This window comes from Convolutriloba macropyga, chromosome 6 (assembly GCF_964194025.1).
Source record: "Convolutriloba macropyga chromosome 6, txConMacr16.3, whole genome shotgun sequence".
In the NCBI taxonomy this organism is placed as follows: Eukaryota; Metazoa; Xenacoelomorpha; order Acoela; family Convolutidae; genus Convolutriloba; species Convolutriloba macropyga.
Window position 1 is genome coordinate 61,695,749 of NC_134473.1, and position 13,942 is coordinate 61,709,690.

Genomic DNA, 13,942 nt, shown 5'->3' on the forward strand with positions numbered 1-13,942 from the left:
TTCTTCCAAAATTCTGCTACGAGTTTTTGCAAGTATTGAAAGCGCTTTTTTGGATCTTCCTCATCTTTTGTTTTTGGGATTGGGGAAACAACCAAAGGCAATTGATGATTATGAAAGCCGGTTAATAGCATAGCAGGGTTTAAGGGATAACTGTCTTTCGCATCATCTGAGACAACTGTGAGCGGTCTCGAGTTAAGTACAGCTTCGACTTGGCATAGCATTGTACATACTTCATCCAAATCGAGATTAGCTGTTGTTCCGATTGTTTTGAACAGCAGTAATTTCATCGATTTGACTCCTGCTTCCCATAGTCCACCAAAATGTGAAGCTTTGGCTGGAATTGTTGACCAGTTGATGCCTAAATCAAGAACAGCTTGAGGTAAACAATCAGTTCCATATTTCTCTTTAAGTATCCTTTTGAGTTTTATGAGATCATTCAATGATCCTATAAAGTTTGTACCATTGTCCGAAAATATGTGAGCTGGGGATCCTCGTCGAGAAATGAACCCTCTGATAGCTTTCATGCACTCCTGTGTATCAATGTTTTAGTGACATCCAAATGAATGGCTTTTGTAACGAAGCATACGAAAACTACCAAATAACATTTGCCTTAAGTCTTGCCACATCTGTAAGGCATTGGACCAGCGAAGTCTATGCCCACGTTACCGAACGGTGCAGCTGGGTTGACTCGTTCTTGTGGTAGGTCGCCTAGGAGTTGAGAAAGGTTTCGGCCATTAAACCGAAAACATGTGATGCAGTTTCCAACTATATGCCTTGTCAGCGTTTTCACTCGGATTATCCAGAACTTCTGACGCGTATGAAGAACTGTTGCGTTTACGCCTGAATGCAACACTCGTTGATGACTGTCAAGTACGATTAACCTCGAAAGATGATTTTTGTAAGGCAAAATTGATTGAAATTTGGCAGATTCATTCAAGCAATCTGCTGCTACTAGACGTCCACCAACCTTTAAAACTCTTTCCTCATCTATGAAGGGATACAGTTGAAGGATTCCCGATTTTCGGCTTATGCTTTGGTTTTTCTGCAATTTGTCTATTTCACGAATGCTTGTCGCTTGAATTCTTTTCTCTCGATTGGCTTTTTAAGCAAAATGTAAGCAAACTTTAGAACTTGCTTTGCTACTCTTATTGCTTTGTCGAGACTTCCGTAACGATTAATAGGGAATAATTGGTCGATTTGGTGATTCGACTGCTCTATGTTTTGATCATTGAGAGGGTCGTTTGATCATTGATCGATAAATGCCATCCAGTCAGTGAATTTGCAATCGAATTTGGGTAGCTGTATCTGTGGTAGCTTTGCAACATGCGGCTGGTGCTGTGTTGCATCTCCGAAAGACGTATTCATAGTCACGTATTCGTCCACCTTTTCCAGTTCAAATTTGTCTAGGGCTTTTCCCAGTTGAAATAGCTTCTTGTGGACTAGTGTGTGCTTGTCTTGAACCAGATCGAATTCTGTATCGTACTGATCATCCTGAACTGTTTCCGAATAGGATTCGTCTTGCTGCTGTTGAATTTTGAAGCATTCAGTAGCTTCGGAGAGGGCCAATCTGAACTCGTCTTCGTTAAATGGCTGGCTAAGTCTATCCCATTCATCAAAGATCTTGTTGAGCTGTCGTGAATTGGCACGCCTCCTTCTGGAACGTGTCTCTGTAGACGCTGCTTGGCTCATTTTGTCGGCGGTCCAGAATAATGTACGTTCGCGATAGCTGTTTACTATGTAAATAAAGGATTGAATTAAATATTGAATTGAATGGCTTGTGAATCAAGAGAAATTAGTAGCTAAACAAAGCGAGTGAATTTTAAGCGGGAAATTTTGCGTGTGTTTACACAATTGAACAAAAATCAGCCATAGCGAGTAACATCAAAAGTCATTACATGCATTGAGTAATTTATATGTTTATACAACGTTTCTCAAGGCAAAAAGGAACGATAATTTGTTGGTCATAAGAAAAATCTGTGGTGGGAAAAATTGCATAAAAAGACCTACAGAACTAACATAATTGCGATAAACTTTGTTTCAAATCAATTAAACATGAATTAATAAAACTAACAGTTCAGAGTTGAAATGGGTGAGAGATTCTTGTTTGGCTAAGGCGGGCATCATTGTAGAAGCTGTCCTGATGGCTCTCTGGGAACTGACACTGCCCCCTCCACTGGTCTTATTGGATCTAGGAGTGCTCGTGCTTAATGTTGTTGAATTCGCCTCAAAGTCCACCTTAAAGATTATTTCGAGGTTGGTCAGTTATAACTAGCTATAAAGGCATTTCTACATCAGCTACTGACGACATTGATAAAAACTATATTAAAACTAATCTCCATTTTGGAAAAGGTACAAGCTCCAGCATTATTAAACTGGTCATGTTCAATATTTTGAACAAATGAGTGCCTGCTCATGACATAGTTACAAGTTTTACTCCTCATGAATCGTCAACTGAAACCAGTTTACAAGCTTTTCTCCACTAATACTTTTTTTGCTTCTGTGCGCTGCTTTACAGATGGCTTTACATTGAGAACTTCCCATTAAACAAGCATATTTATACAGATTAAACTTTGTTAGGGTCGGCTTCCCCTCAAAATTAAGAACGCCTATTCACCTGGTCACTCAACGGCCGGTTGGTTCGGGGAGTTGTATGCCCAACGTTTGTTTGATATTGTGCCTGGTGGTGACCTAGAGTGGAGGGGCGTGAGAAATGAGAGGTTGTGGTGTGGTTAGTTTCTGCTGGTATGGTGCTGATGCTATCATTCATTGTATTGTTCGCACTGCTCTCTCCGCTATTGTAGGCGCTCGATGCACTGTTGTCCAGCTGCTGCTGAGTAGCAAACCTGTTGCCGCTGGCAGAACCCGATAATTTACTATTTGACATTTTCGGGGTGACCTCCACGTGGTGCCTAAAAAATGATCCTTTGCAGATCTTATAAAACTCATGTTTCACTTTTTAATGTTCCTTGTAGTTTAAACGTATGACTATTTAATTGTCGCGAATTAAAAGGATCGTTTCCGTTTGCCCCCCCCCCCCCATCCAATACGTTATGCACCCCCCACAGAGCACGATCCATACATAATAAATCATTATGTAAAAATATGGCACGTGCATCAAGGGGGTGCAAATCATACGCACCCACTAAGCTGGGAGAGAGAGAGAGGGGGGGACTTAAACTGAAAATGTCCAAAAAAGTATACGCCTGTTCTTCAGTATTTGAACAAAAAAAAACGACTGCCGTTAAACACAGATCCAGTAAATAAGATTATAAAGAGCTTGGAATGTTATTGCAGCTGTAGCACCTAGAATTAATAAGTTAGCGGTCAATGATAATAGTAATTAATATAATTTGAAGATAATCATCAAATCTGAAAACATCATACATTATTTTCACTGTCACGCACACGCGCGCGTTTCTGCGCATAATTTGGGCAAAACTTTAAGGTTGAAAGGCTCACGGGAGATCAAAACAAAATAGATGCCTATTGCTTTGAAGCGTTGAGATCAGTGAAAAAAGCTTACTGGCGTTGCTGACTGCCCGAGAAATGCGTGGAACTGGTAGGTCTGGATCCAGTGGACACTGCACTACTTCGTGAGTCTATGGGGTTGGTAGTAGTAATTGGACTAGTGGCATCAGATTGGAATCCAGACGACGAACTGTGAAACACTGACTTGCCAGTCTGCTGATTGCCACGGATACTTCCCCCTCCGTTTGCCGTGACTGAAACGAAAATCACTTTTCAACAGAATTTTATTGACATTCAAGTAAATATTCAGATTCATAGGTACTACAACAATCTGTCGCCATAAAAACGTTTGCGATTCCGTTCAATAATGGCGACAAACAACACCTTTTTTATTTATCTTTAGAACAGGAATAGAGGAAAGAAGTTTCAGCGATTTCCTCATCAGAACGCAATTAACGCTGTGAAATGAAACCTCGTCTCATAATCATTAACCATTAAACATTGATCATCATTGCCCTAGATTGCCGTGGACTACACGTTGTCAAGAACAAATACTCTGTTGCAAAATACTCAGACTTGAGGAAATTTTTTATCCTATAATTCAAACTATCAGAATTCAAACTAACAGAAAGACTGTTTAGCGTAACCAAAATAATCGCCACGAGCATTTCAGCGTCTTGGAATATGATATGAAACCATCAATCGAATTAGCTAAAACAAACCCACAAACATTGGGTGAATTGCTCTTGAACGACAGGTGGCGCAATTTACTTTAGAGGGGCTGTAGCTTAGAATTGTTCTACGGTCGCAAAAAATTGAACCTACAGGTGTTCGAACCACTAACCTCCACGTCGGCAACCAGACACTCAGCGACAATGGCTTTGAGTTCCCTTCGCTCAAAATGAATTTTAGCGACGAACTTGACTTCAAAACGAGAGCAACTTATAACATAACCGACTAATTATCGGAAGAATTGCTCTCGAACGACTATTGGGAGCTCTAATTAATTGTAGCCTGCTTCAGTCGGTGGAGGGGGGAGCTTAAATGGGACTAAGAAGTTCAATACTGGGCTTCAACTAACCACATTAGAGGTTAACATATACCACTATTAAAATTCAAAGCGAAAAATGGCACCAGTTTCGGCGCACTTTTCATTTGACTTTTAGTATTAAATTGCCGCCAATTGATTTCAGCTGCTTGAAATTGTGATTGAGAGAGAATTTTAGATCATGCGAAACGCAAGAAGTCAAGGGCGTAAAAGTCACTCGAAAAGTCAAAACTGTCAAGCGAAAAATTTGCATAAAAAAGACACACGTTTACAATAATTGCTATGAACTTCGTTCAAGAGCAACTAATCACCCAAAAATGAAAAACTAAAGTGTGAAAAAGTTACTCAAGAAGTCAGAGAATATTCTAGGACAAACGCAAGTCAAACATGAAAATCGTGACTTATGTGAAACCAATTAAAAGGTAAAGCGAATTAAAAAAGAGGACTGCGCCTAAATAATTGACGGCTTAGCTATTAATTTGTAGTTATTAATTTGGGGGTAGGCAGAGGGAGGGTGAGGTGTAGGTGGGCCCTCCTCGAGGGGGAGGTAGGCAGGGGAAGGGGTTAGGTAGGTAGGGGAGACGTGGGGTAGGTAGGGGGTTTGGTAGGTATGTGTGGGGGGTGTCTGTAACTTAGATAAGAAGGGAGACTTATGGGATCAAAAATTCTCAAAATGACCTTTTCACCTTGAATATTACCAGCAGTTCCCAATTACTTTACAAAAAAAACAGCTACTGTTAAAGTCCAATGTTCAAAAACAGAAATAAAAGTTCCAAAACGGAGGTAAGTGGTCAAATAGAAAGAAGTCAAAATTGCAGTCATGAACTGACTTGCTACAGCTTAAAAAATTTTGTGGAATACCAATGCTCCTCTTAGAGTCGTAAAAACCAACACGTTAACAATAATTGCTTCATACTTCCATCAAGATCAATTAAACATGCGTGTATCGAACGTCAATATCAAAGTCAACAAACCTTTTCATTGAGTTTTTCCGCATTGGGTATTTCGGTATTGGTTAAATATTGTTTAGTCCTACTGCATGCGAGGAGTTGGAACAACATGCAATACGAATGGACACCCCCAAGCGCAAAAGCTCTTTTGTTTTACATAATTTTTGTTAATTTTTATAACAATTAATTTTTGTTAACAGTATGTGTTATTGCTGTTTTGCAGAAAATTGTTTTGGCGTCCAAACAGCACCGCCACTGCCTTTGCAAACTCCTGGATAATCTGGTTTTTCGAAAGGTATGTGGACAATTTTGCTCATCCTGTTCAAGTGATGGATACCAAGAACATAGCCGGCAGATTGCCGACAACAGCCACCGTTGACCCGCTTGACGCATATGGGGATTAAAACAGAAAAAGTTTGTGGATTTTGCTTATACGTGACGGCTCATCAAATGACGGATTCCAAGATCATGTACGTCTGTTAATTAATTCAGAATTAGTCAAATCTAAAAGGTGCTAGAATAATTCGCGATTTTAAACTGATAGCAACACTTAATAGTGAGTTGAGTACCTGTTGGCGCAGCTAGAGTTGTGCCGTGATGAGTGTGAAATTGGGATGATTGTTGGGATTGCTGGTGGTGATAATAAGAGGACAATGAGCCCTGATGGTATCCAGGTGGGTATGCTCCCTCCTTGAATACAACAGTCTTCATGAAGTTCATGAATCTTCTTTGGAACTTGGTAGGATGAGTGACAGACACTTCACTGTCCTGACTCTCCAGAAACACTGCCTTCACTCTGTGCTCTAGCTTCTTCTTCAACCTATGTGATAAAATATCAAGTCAAATCAAACCTGTCGCCACTCAGTACAAGTTCAGAAGATCTTTACAAAAATTGCATAAAGACCAAACAGAAATTTGAGAGCAATTAATCGATTGGCTCTACATCACTTTGCAGCAATTAATCACGTACTTGTTCACACACCCACCATGTGCTAAAATCGAGATAAAATTACTGATTATGTTTATAAAAAGAAAAATTCTTACACGTATTTCTGAAGTATGTCAATGATTCCCACGTACAACCGCAGCTCCTCCCCGTTCTCGGTTTTTGCTGGAATGCCTTTCTGGTGTCCTCTGAAAACAAGTTCAATTCTTTATACCAAAATTTGAAGACTATCACTCCGTCCGATCATGACCATAATGTAATAGATTATAGCATAGAAGTGTTAATTGCTCCTTAAGGGTCCCCCCTTCTCATAAACTTTCCTCATTCCAATTTACTTCACATGTCTAAACTCCAGTTTTTTGGAGGAACCATTTCACTGTTTTGTTTCTATCGACTTTGAACAGCAAACTCTCTCATTCACTGCAATACACAATATTGCTGCTGCTGAAGTACATTGTTTGTCCGATCAGAGGTTGAAATAAAAAGAAAATCAAAAAAGTTCAAATCGATATTCAAAATAAAATTACGATTTTCCACTATCATTTGATGGTTGGGGACAAGGTGTTGCGGACCTCAGGTATCGTTGCCTATCATCTCCGGTCTCTTAACATTGTATGAGGTACTTTATTACCAAAATTTATGTAGTTTACCTGAGGAATAAATTTTCTGATTGTGGGTTGCACCATGCCTTTTTAATGTATTACATCACAATAGATCTATCTATCTTGTACGGTATTGCACAGCAAAACAAACTCAACTATTATCAGCTGCTCACTATTGACTCACAAGAAAAAAGTATTTTTGAGGGTATTGTGACTTCTATCATGCTATACTCTCATATTGCTCCTGAAGAGATATTCAAAATCGAGATTTAAACTCCTTTTAAACAACTTCTTTTTAAACTGACGCCACTACTTGGGTAATCTTCAAAAGCAGCATTTAGGCTGACTTACAAGACGGGGAGGTTAAGAATCTGGCTATACTGGTAGAAAGTGGGAACCTTGTCCTTTTCCGGCCTCAAGGTCGCTGTCCGCAGTTTCTAAACAACAACAGCAAAATCTGTAACATCAAACCGTTTTCCAATGGCTTCTTAATTTGCATTACTCTAAAACTTAGCTCCAAAATGTGATTTAACTAATCCCCCGAGAAAAGGCCACGGAAATTTGAACAATCTTTAAATACACTTTTGACCAAAAATGGGGTTATCTTTGATACGAAGAACTTCATATGCCAGCCTGGGCTTTCAAGCTCATCGATATTTTTCCGATTTCTTGAAAATAAGTTCTCTTCTTACCAATTGAACGCTCAAATTTGTTATCGTATGACGCTGTGTTAACAAGATATTTAATTTTACTAGTAACTACTAGCAAGCCCCAAAACCATTGCAGAGATGATTTTGAAATGAGTATAAGGCAAAAAAAACTTTTTAGTGTGAAAAAATTGAAAATCAAGATGAAAAAACAAAAAAAAATAGAGAACGAAAAACAGACAGGCACACAGACCGACACACACACGCACACACACACACACACGCACGCACACAAACACACACACAAACACACACACACACACACAAACGCACCCACACACACACACCACACACACACACACACACAAACACACACAGAAAGACGAAGATGAGGTGGTGAAGGAGGTAGCAGGAGGATGAGGAGGGAGGGAGGGAGGAGGAGGAAACAAGTTTTGTCAAGCCTTGCTTTGTAAAAATTGGAGAAAGAAAAAGTCAGACGACGAAACAAAAAACAAAATCACAGTACTATAGATACGCTCAGACCAAATCTTCTCATCTTTAAAAACGGAGGAAGATAAAACTAAAACAATGGGAAATGACGAGGACAGATTTTAGGATAGACTAAGTCGCACGCACGGACGCAAGCACACTTACATACACAAACACACACACACACACACACACACAAACACAACCTCAAAAAATTTTTTAATAAACCATTCATACTCGCAATGAAAAAAAAACAGAAAAGAGGAGTAAAAATAAGACGAAGAACCAAAAGAAAAAAAAGAATGCAAAACAGAAAGGAAGAAAGAAAGAAAGAGAATGAAAGAAAGAAGGAAGGAAAGAAAAAGAAGAAGAAAGAAAGCAAAAGGAAAGAAAGAAAAAGGAAAGAAAAAATAAAGAAAGAAAGAGGAAATATAAGAAAGGAAGGGAGCTAAATGGACGAGAGCGGGGGCAGTGTGGGGATGGATGCCGACGGGGGGCACAGATAACGACTGAAGAGGTCAAAATTATAGGAGTAACAGCCACCCTTAACACAAAGAAAATATCACCTCAAAAGTTTTGGTGAACTGCGTACTAAGACACGAGTAAGGCGTAAGGCTCTAAGACAGCTGCGCGGCAAATTGAAGCCCGGCGAGCGCTACCTGTTTATCCCGCTCTTGAGAACGAAAAGGCAAATTAAACGAGCCAGAAATAAAAAAAATGCTACAAACTTTAGTTGAGAGCAATTTATTCTCAATTTAATCTCAAATTTTACAGCTGTTAAAAAAATTGATCAAGCTAGCCTTTGAATTTAGTTTTCGTCACAAAATATTTCTGACTCCGACTTCTGTTTTGCCTGATACTCAAGATAGGCAAAAAAGATTGACTCTCGCGTCCATTCATTGCTCGTATAATCATTGTATTCAAGTTCATTCCTACAAATTCCACAATATGAACCACTAACCTTTTTGGTCATTCTTATTACCAACTGAACGCTCAAACTTGTTATCGTATGATGCTGTGTTAACAAGATATTCATTTCTGTTAGTACCTACTAGGAAGCCCAAAAACCATTGCAGAGATGATTATGAAATGAGTATAATGCAAAAAAAATTCAGTATGAATAAATCGAAAATCAAGATGAAAAACAAATAAAGAAGGAAAGACAGAAAAAGAGAAAGATACGGACAGACAGAGAGAGAGAGGGAGAGGGGAGAATGACGAGGATGACGTGGAGGAAGGAGGAGGAGGAGGAGGAAGAGGAGGAGGACTTCAAGCATTACTTTGTAAAAACAGCTTTTCTCAAGCATTGCTTTGTGAAAATAGAGGAAAAGTCAGACGATAAAACAAAAAAAACAAGATAACAAAAGTAGACATACGCTCAGACCAAATCTGCTCATCTTTTAAAACGGAGGGAGAAAAAAGAAAGAAAAAGAACACAAAACACATATACAAACACGCACGCACGCACGCACAAACACACGCACAAACAACCTCAAAAAACTAACATAAAAACAGTGACACACGTAGCGAAGAATTAAAACAGAGGAGTGCGAAAAAATCATCACAAGACGAAGAAACAAAAGAAAAGGAAAAAGAAAGAAAAAAACAATGAAAGAAAAAACAGAAAGAAACATAACCGACAAAACGTCGGAAGAATTGGTGTTACGCACTGATTTTAAATGTCTTTCTCGAGGTGTTATTGGTGTTGATATTTGAAGCGAAAAATGTGAAAAATTATCATTTTACAAGGACTTATTTTGATGTTTCACAGTGCGGTTTTTTTAGCGGATATATTTTGAATAAAACTAGCTAGTAATAGCCCTTTATTGAGCGGTTCAGATGCGTGATATATCCACTAATTTGCCTTGTATTTCAAAGCTTTATCCGGTCGCAATTTAGCTCTAGGGAAGCCTTAATTTAACTTAGCATGTCAAAGATTTTTCCAATTCAATCTTTAATTATTTCAGCAAGAATTAATCAACAATTATTAATAGGAGTTTTTCAAGCTATCTAGTTTTAAGAGATTTTGGTCAAATGGCTTTCAGGCTGGTTATCCGGTGTTCTGGAGATCATGGGTTCCGCAGGGCTGTACCTTGAGTTTTATTGGTCCTTCGTAAATATTTACTCATCTACAAGTAGGGCAATTTCCGGCTTTTGTACGTCTGTTGATGTTTGTTAAGCACATATACAATTTCCGTATTAGCACCAACTTTATCAGAAAAATTACTTCACCAAGTACATAATTTCTCATGAAGTTATTCACCAAATAAACGAGTTCATCGTCAGGGAACTCAAAAAGTTAAATATTGAGGCTTTTAGGCACTTAATATGTTTATCAGTAAACTGTTAATCTGCGGTTGTTTTTAATAAACATAAACAAATTAGGGGCTACAGGCCTAGATGGAAAATACTGGCTATATGTGGCCTTGAGAACTATATGAATATGAACTAAATTATAGCACCTATTAAGGATATTTATAGGAAAAACATCACGTAACTATGAGGCACGAAATAGGGGCGTGATAATTGCTCTCGAACGACTAGTGGATTTCTAATCAATTGCAGCCTGCTTCCGTCGCGGGAGGAGCCTAAATGGGACTAAAAAGTTCAATAGTGGGCTTCAAATAACCACGTTAGCGGTAAACATATACAACTATTAAGATTTAAAGTGAAAAATGGCACAAGTTTCGGCCCACTTTTAATTTGACTTTTAGTATTAAATTGCCGCCAATTGAGTTCAACTGCTTGAAATTGTGATTGAGAGAGAATTTTAGATCACGCAAAACGTCAAGGGCGTAAAATTCAATCGAAAAGACAAAACTGTCAAGCATAAAATTTTGCATAAAAAACGACACACACATTTACAATAACTGCTATGAACTTCGTTCAAGAGCAGTTAAAAAGAAAGATAGAAAAAAGAGAAAGAAATAAAAAGAAAGAAAGGGAGCTAACGGGACGAGAGCGGAGGCAATTCAAATCGCCATAAGGAGGAACGTGGAAGTGGGAGCGTTGGGGGGATGGATGACAGAGGGGGTCAGACTTTTAGGATTAATAGCCGCCCTTCACACCATGAAAGTTTCTCCTCAAAACAGTTTTGGTGAAGCGCGTACTAAAAGACTAGTAAGAAGTAAGCCTCTAAGAAGTGCTCAGCCACTTAAAGCCCTCCGAACACTACCTGTTTATCCCGTTTTTGAGGACGACAAGTCATATTGAACAAATTAAACATCAGTCGAGCGAAAAATTGCATTAAAAAAACCACAGGACTAATATAATCGCTAAAAACTTTAGTTGAAAGCAATTTAATCTTTATTTAATCTCAACTTTTACAGTTGTTAGTGCAAATTCGTCTATCAATCCTTTGAACCTAGTTCTTCTGTCGCCAAAACATTTCTGACGGCAACTTCTGTTCTTCCTGACGCTGAAGATAAGCAAAAAATGACTCTCGCGTCCATTCAATGCTGCAAAAATCAACGTATTTATGTATTATAACATTCAAATTCCACAACATGAATACTAACCTCTGCGTCCACTTTTTCAATGGCCATTAGGAAGCTGTAATCCATGATCTGGAAACTCTCCAACATCTAAACAGCCAGCCCCAAATAAACAAACCAACACAAACTGATGAAATTCATATTGATACAACTTTCTAAGAATTATTTAGAATGAACGAAAAGATCCGAAGATTATTGCAGTGTCACGTACACTAAAAGCATGAGCACTGATTGCCTATCCGATATCTCAATAACCGATATCTCTAGACATCCGTTCATCAGTAACATTAAACATTTGAATTTTTGTTGAGTCAAGATTCTGATTATAAGCTCAGAACTTTTTTCGAATCAGATAAATCAGATTAAGATAGCCGGCGGATAGCCAGAAAAAAACCACCACTGACATTACAGACCGACGTTGGCATTGGAACAGTGAGAGATGAAAGAGGAAATTGACAGCTTAATTTTCTTCAAAGGTTGAAAAAGTGTTTCACTTTGATCTGCAGTTTCATTAGATTCAATAAATATTATCTGATTACATTTCTTTTTTTACAAAATTGTCTACAGTCATATATCAACAGCGAAAAATGTGACACACCTAAACGTTCTCAATCAATTTCTGATGTGATGTGGCCTCAATTAATGACTACCAAGCGGTTCAAAACAAACTAACAAGCAGAAAGTGGAAGATCACAAAAATAGGGTTAAAAACACAAAAGTTTATTTATTTCTGTTAATACTGGGCAATCAAACATTCAACTTTCCCTCTGATTACATGTCCAACGAAAACAGGTCTAAACAAGCATTTGTATAGGAAAAAAATAAGTGAAAATGCTTTAAAATATCAATATTGAACGAAAACATCATTAATGGACAAAAATAGTCAACAATCACAATTAAAATAATCAGTTTTCTTAAACAAAAAAGAAATTAAAACTGATTCCCATGAAAAGAAAAGATAAATTCTCCTGACAGAAAGACCAACTGCAACCAAAAAATCTCTCAAAATTTTTTAAAAGTTTTTTGTGTCTAGAGATTTTTTGGTTGCAGTTGGTCTTTCTGTCAGGAGAATTTATCTTTTCTTTTCATGGGAATCAGTTTTAATTTCTTTTTTGTTTAAGAAAACTGATTATTTTAATTGTGATTGTTGACTATTTTTGTCCATTAATGATGTTTTCGTTCAATATTGATATTTTAAAGCATTTTCACTTATTTTCACTTAGCATTTTCACTTAAAGCATTTCACACAAAAAACTTTTTAAAAATTTTGAAAAAAAACTGCCAAAAGCGTCGCAAAAGGCAAGTTGACAATAAACAGCTCAAAAATCATCTTAAAATTAATTAAATAACTACTTAAAATATTAGGAAATGATCCAAAAGATACAATTACTTGATAGCATTTGTGATCAAAACTATTTAAGAGGGAAAAGTTAGAGTTAGAACTTAAAAAACTGGTTCGAAAATGATAAATCCAATTACCAAAAATAAAACTTTTGTTCAGCGGACTGACCAAAACAATTGTTTTGACGTGTGGCATTTGGCTTCGCATTCTGTGAACAAAGAGAGAGGTTGCCGGAAAACAGCCGCCGTTGATTTCCATGAAAAATAATGGGATTGAAAGAAGAGAAAAAACAAAAATTATTATTGTTAACAAACAATTTTAAAGTGCGAACTATTTTGATGTCATTTTAGAGCTGGATTCGTAGCGAGACGACACAAGCGCTAGTATCAATACCAATAAGCATTAGAGATGGTAACTAAGAACAAAGTTCGAGTAACGGACATCTAAAATTGGGCTTTGTGGGTTTATCCCGTTTCTGTTTCTGATTTCGTTTTTTGATACTGACTCTGTGCATCTTGAATTGCTGAGCAACTGCTGTCTAAAAACCCTTTTAGCAGAATGAGAGAACAGTTAATCTAGCCTAGAAAAGTCAAAAAGATTTCACGCAACATTTTGAACTGTGAACTAAGGTAAACCGAAAAAGATTTTATTCGACGAAGTAAAAAAACATAGCAGGACAAGTACTGAAGTACAATTCAAAAAAATTTCATTGGCTAAAAAATCTAGACCTAGCAAGGACTATGAGTGAATTGGTCAAACCATTTTAAAAAAAATCAGATCAAAAAAATTAAAAAAAAAAACAGAAAATCAGTGTCAAAATGCCGCATGTGAACACAAAACCTCTAGCGAGAAATGGAAATTTCCAAAAAAACTAGGCCGAGAAGGAAACATGAATGAATTGGGAAAACATTTAGAAAAAAACCGATCCAAAAATTGAGAAAAAAATGTAAAACTCG

The 13,942-nt window shown here is 37.6% G+C and overlaps 1 protein-coding gene across 3 annotated transcripts in view; it reads right to left on the reverse strand.

Annotated features, from left to right (window-relative positions):
* The window catches only part of LOC142341822 (phosphatidylinositol 4-phosphate 5-kinase type-1 alpha-like), a 61,831-nt gene that overhangs the window by 13,368 nt on the left and 34,521 nt on the right, over window positions 1–13,942 (reverse strand). For all 3 annotated transcript variants that reach the window (XM_075393064.1, XM_075393065.1, XM_075393066.1), the window contains exons 10-16: window positions 11,669–11,734; window positions 7,366–7,451; window positions 6,511–6,600; window positions 6,036–6,286; window positions 3,524–3,722; window positions 2,615–2,909; window positions 2,072–2,235 (exon numbers count right to left, since the gene is read on the reverse strand). In XM_075393064.1, the coding sequence (XP_075249179.1) occupies window positions 2,072–2,235; window positions 2,615–2,909; window positions 3,524–3,722; window positions 6,036–6,286; window positions 6,511–6,600; window positions 7,366–7,451; window positions 11,669–11,734 (1,151 nt within the window). The remainder of the gene's footprint in view (window positions 1–2,071; window positions 2,236–2,614; window positions 2,910–3,523; window positions 3,723–6,035; window positions 6,287–6,510; window positions 6,601–7,365; window positions 7,452–11,668; window positions 11,735–13,942) is intronic.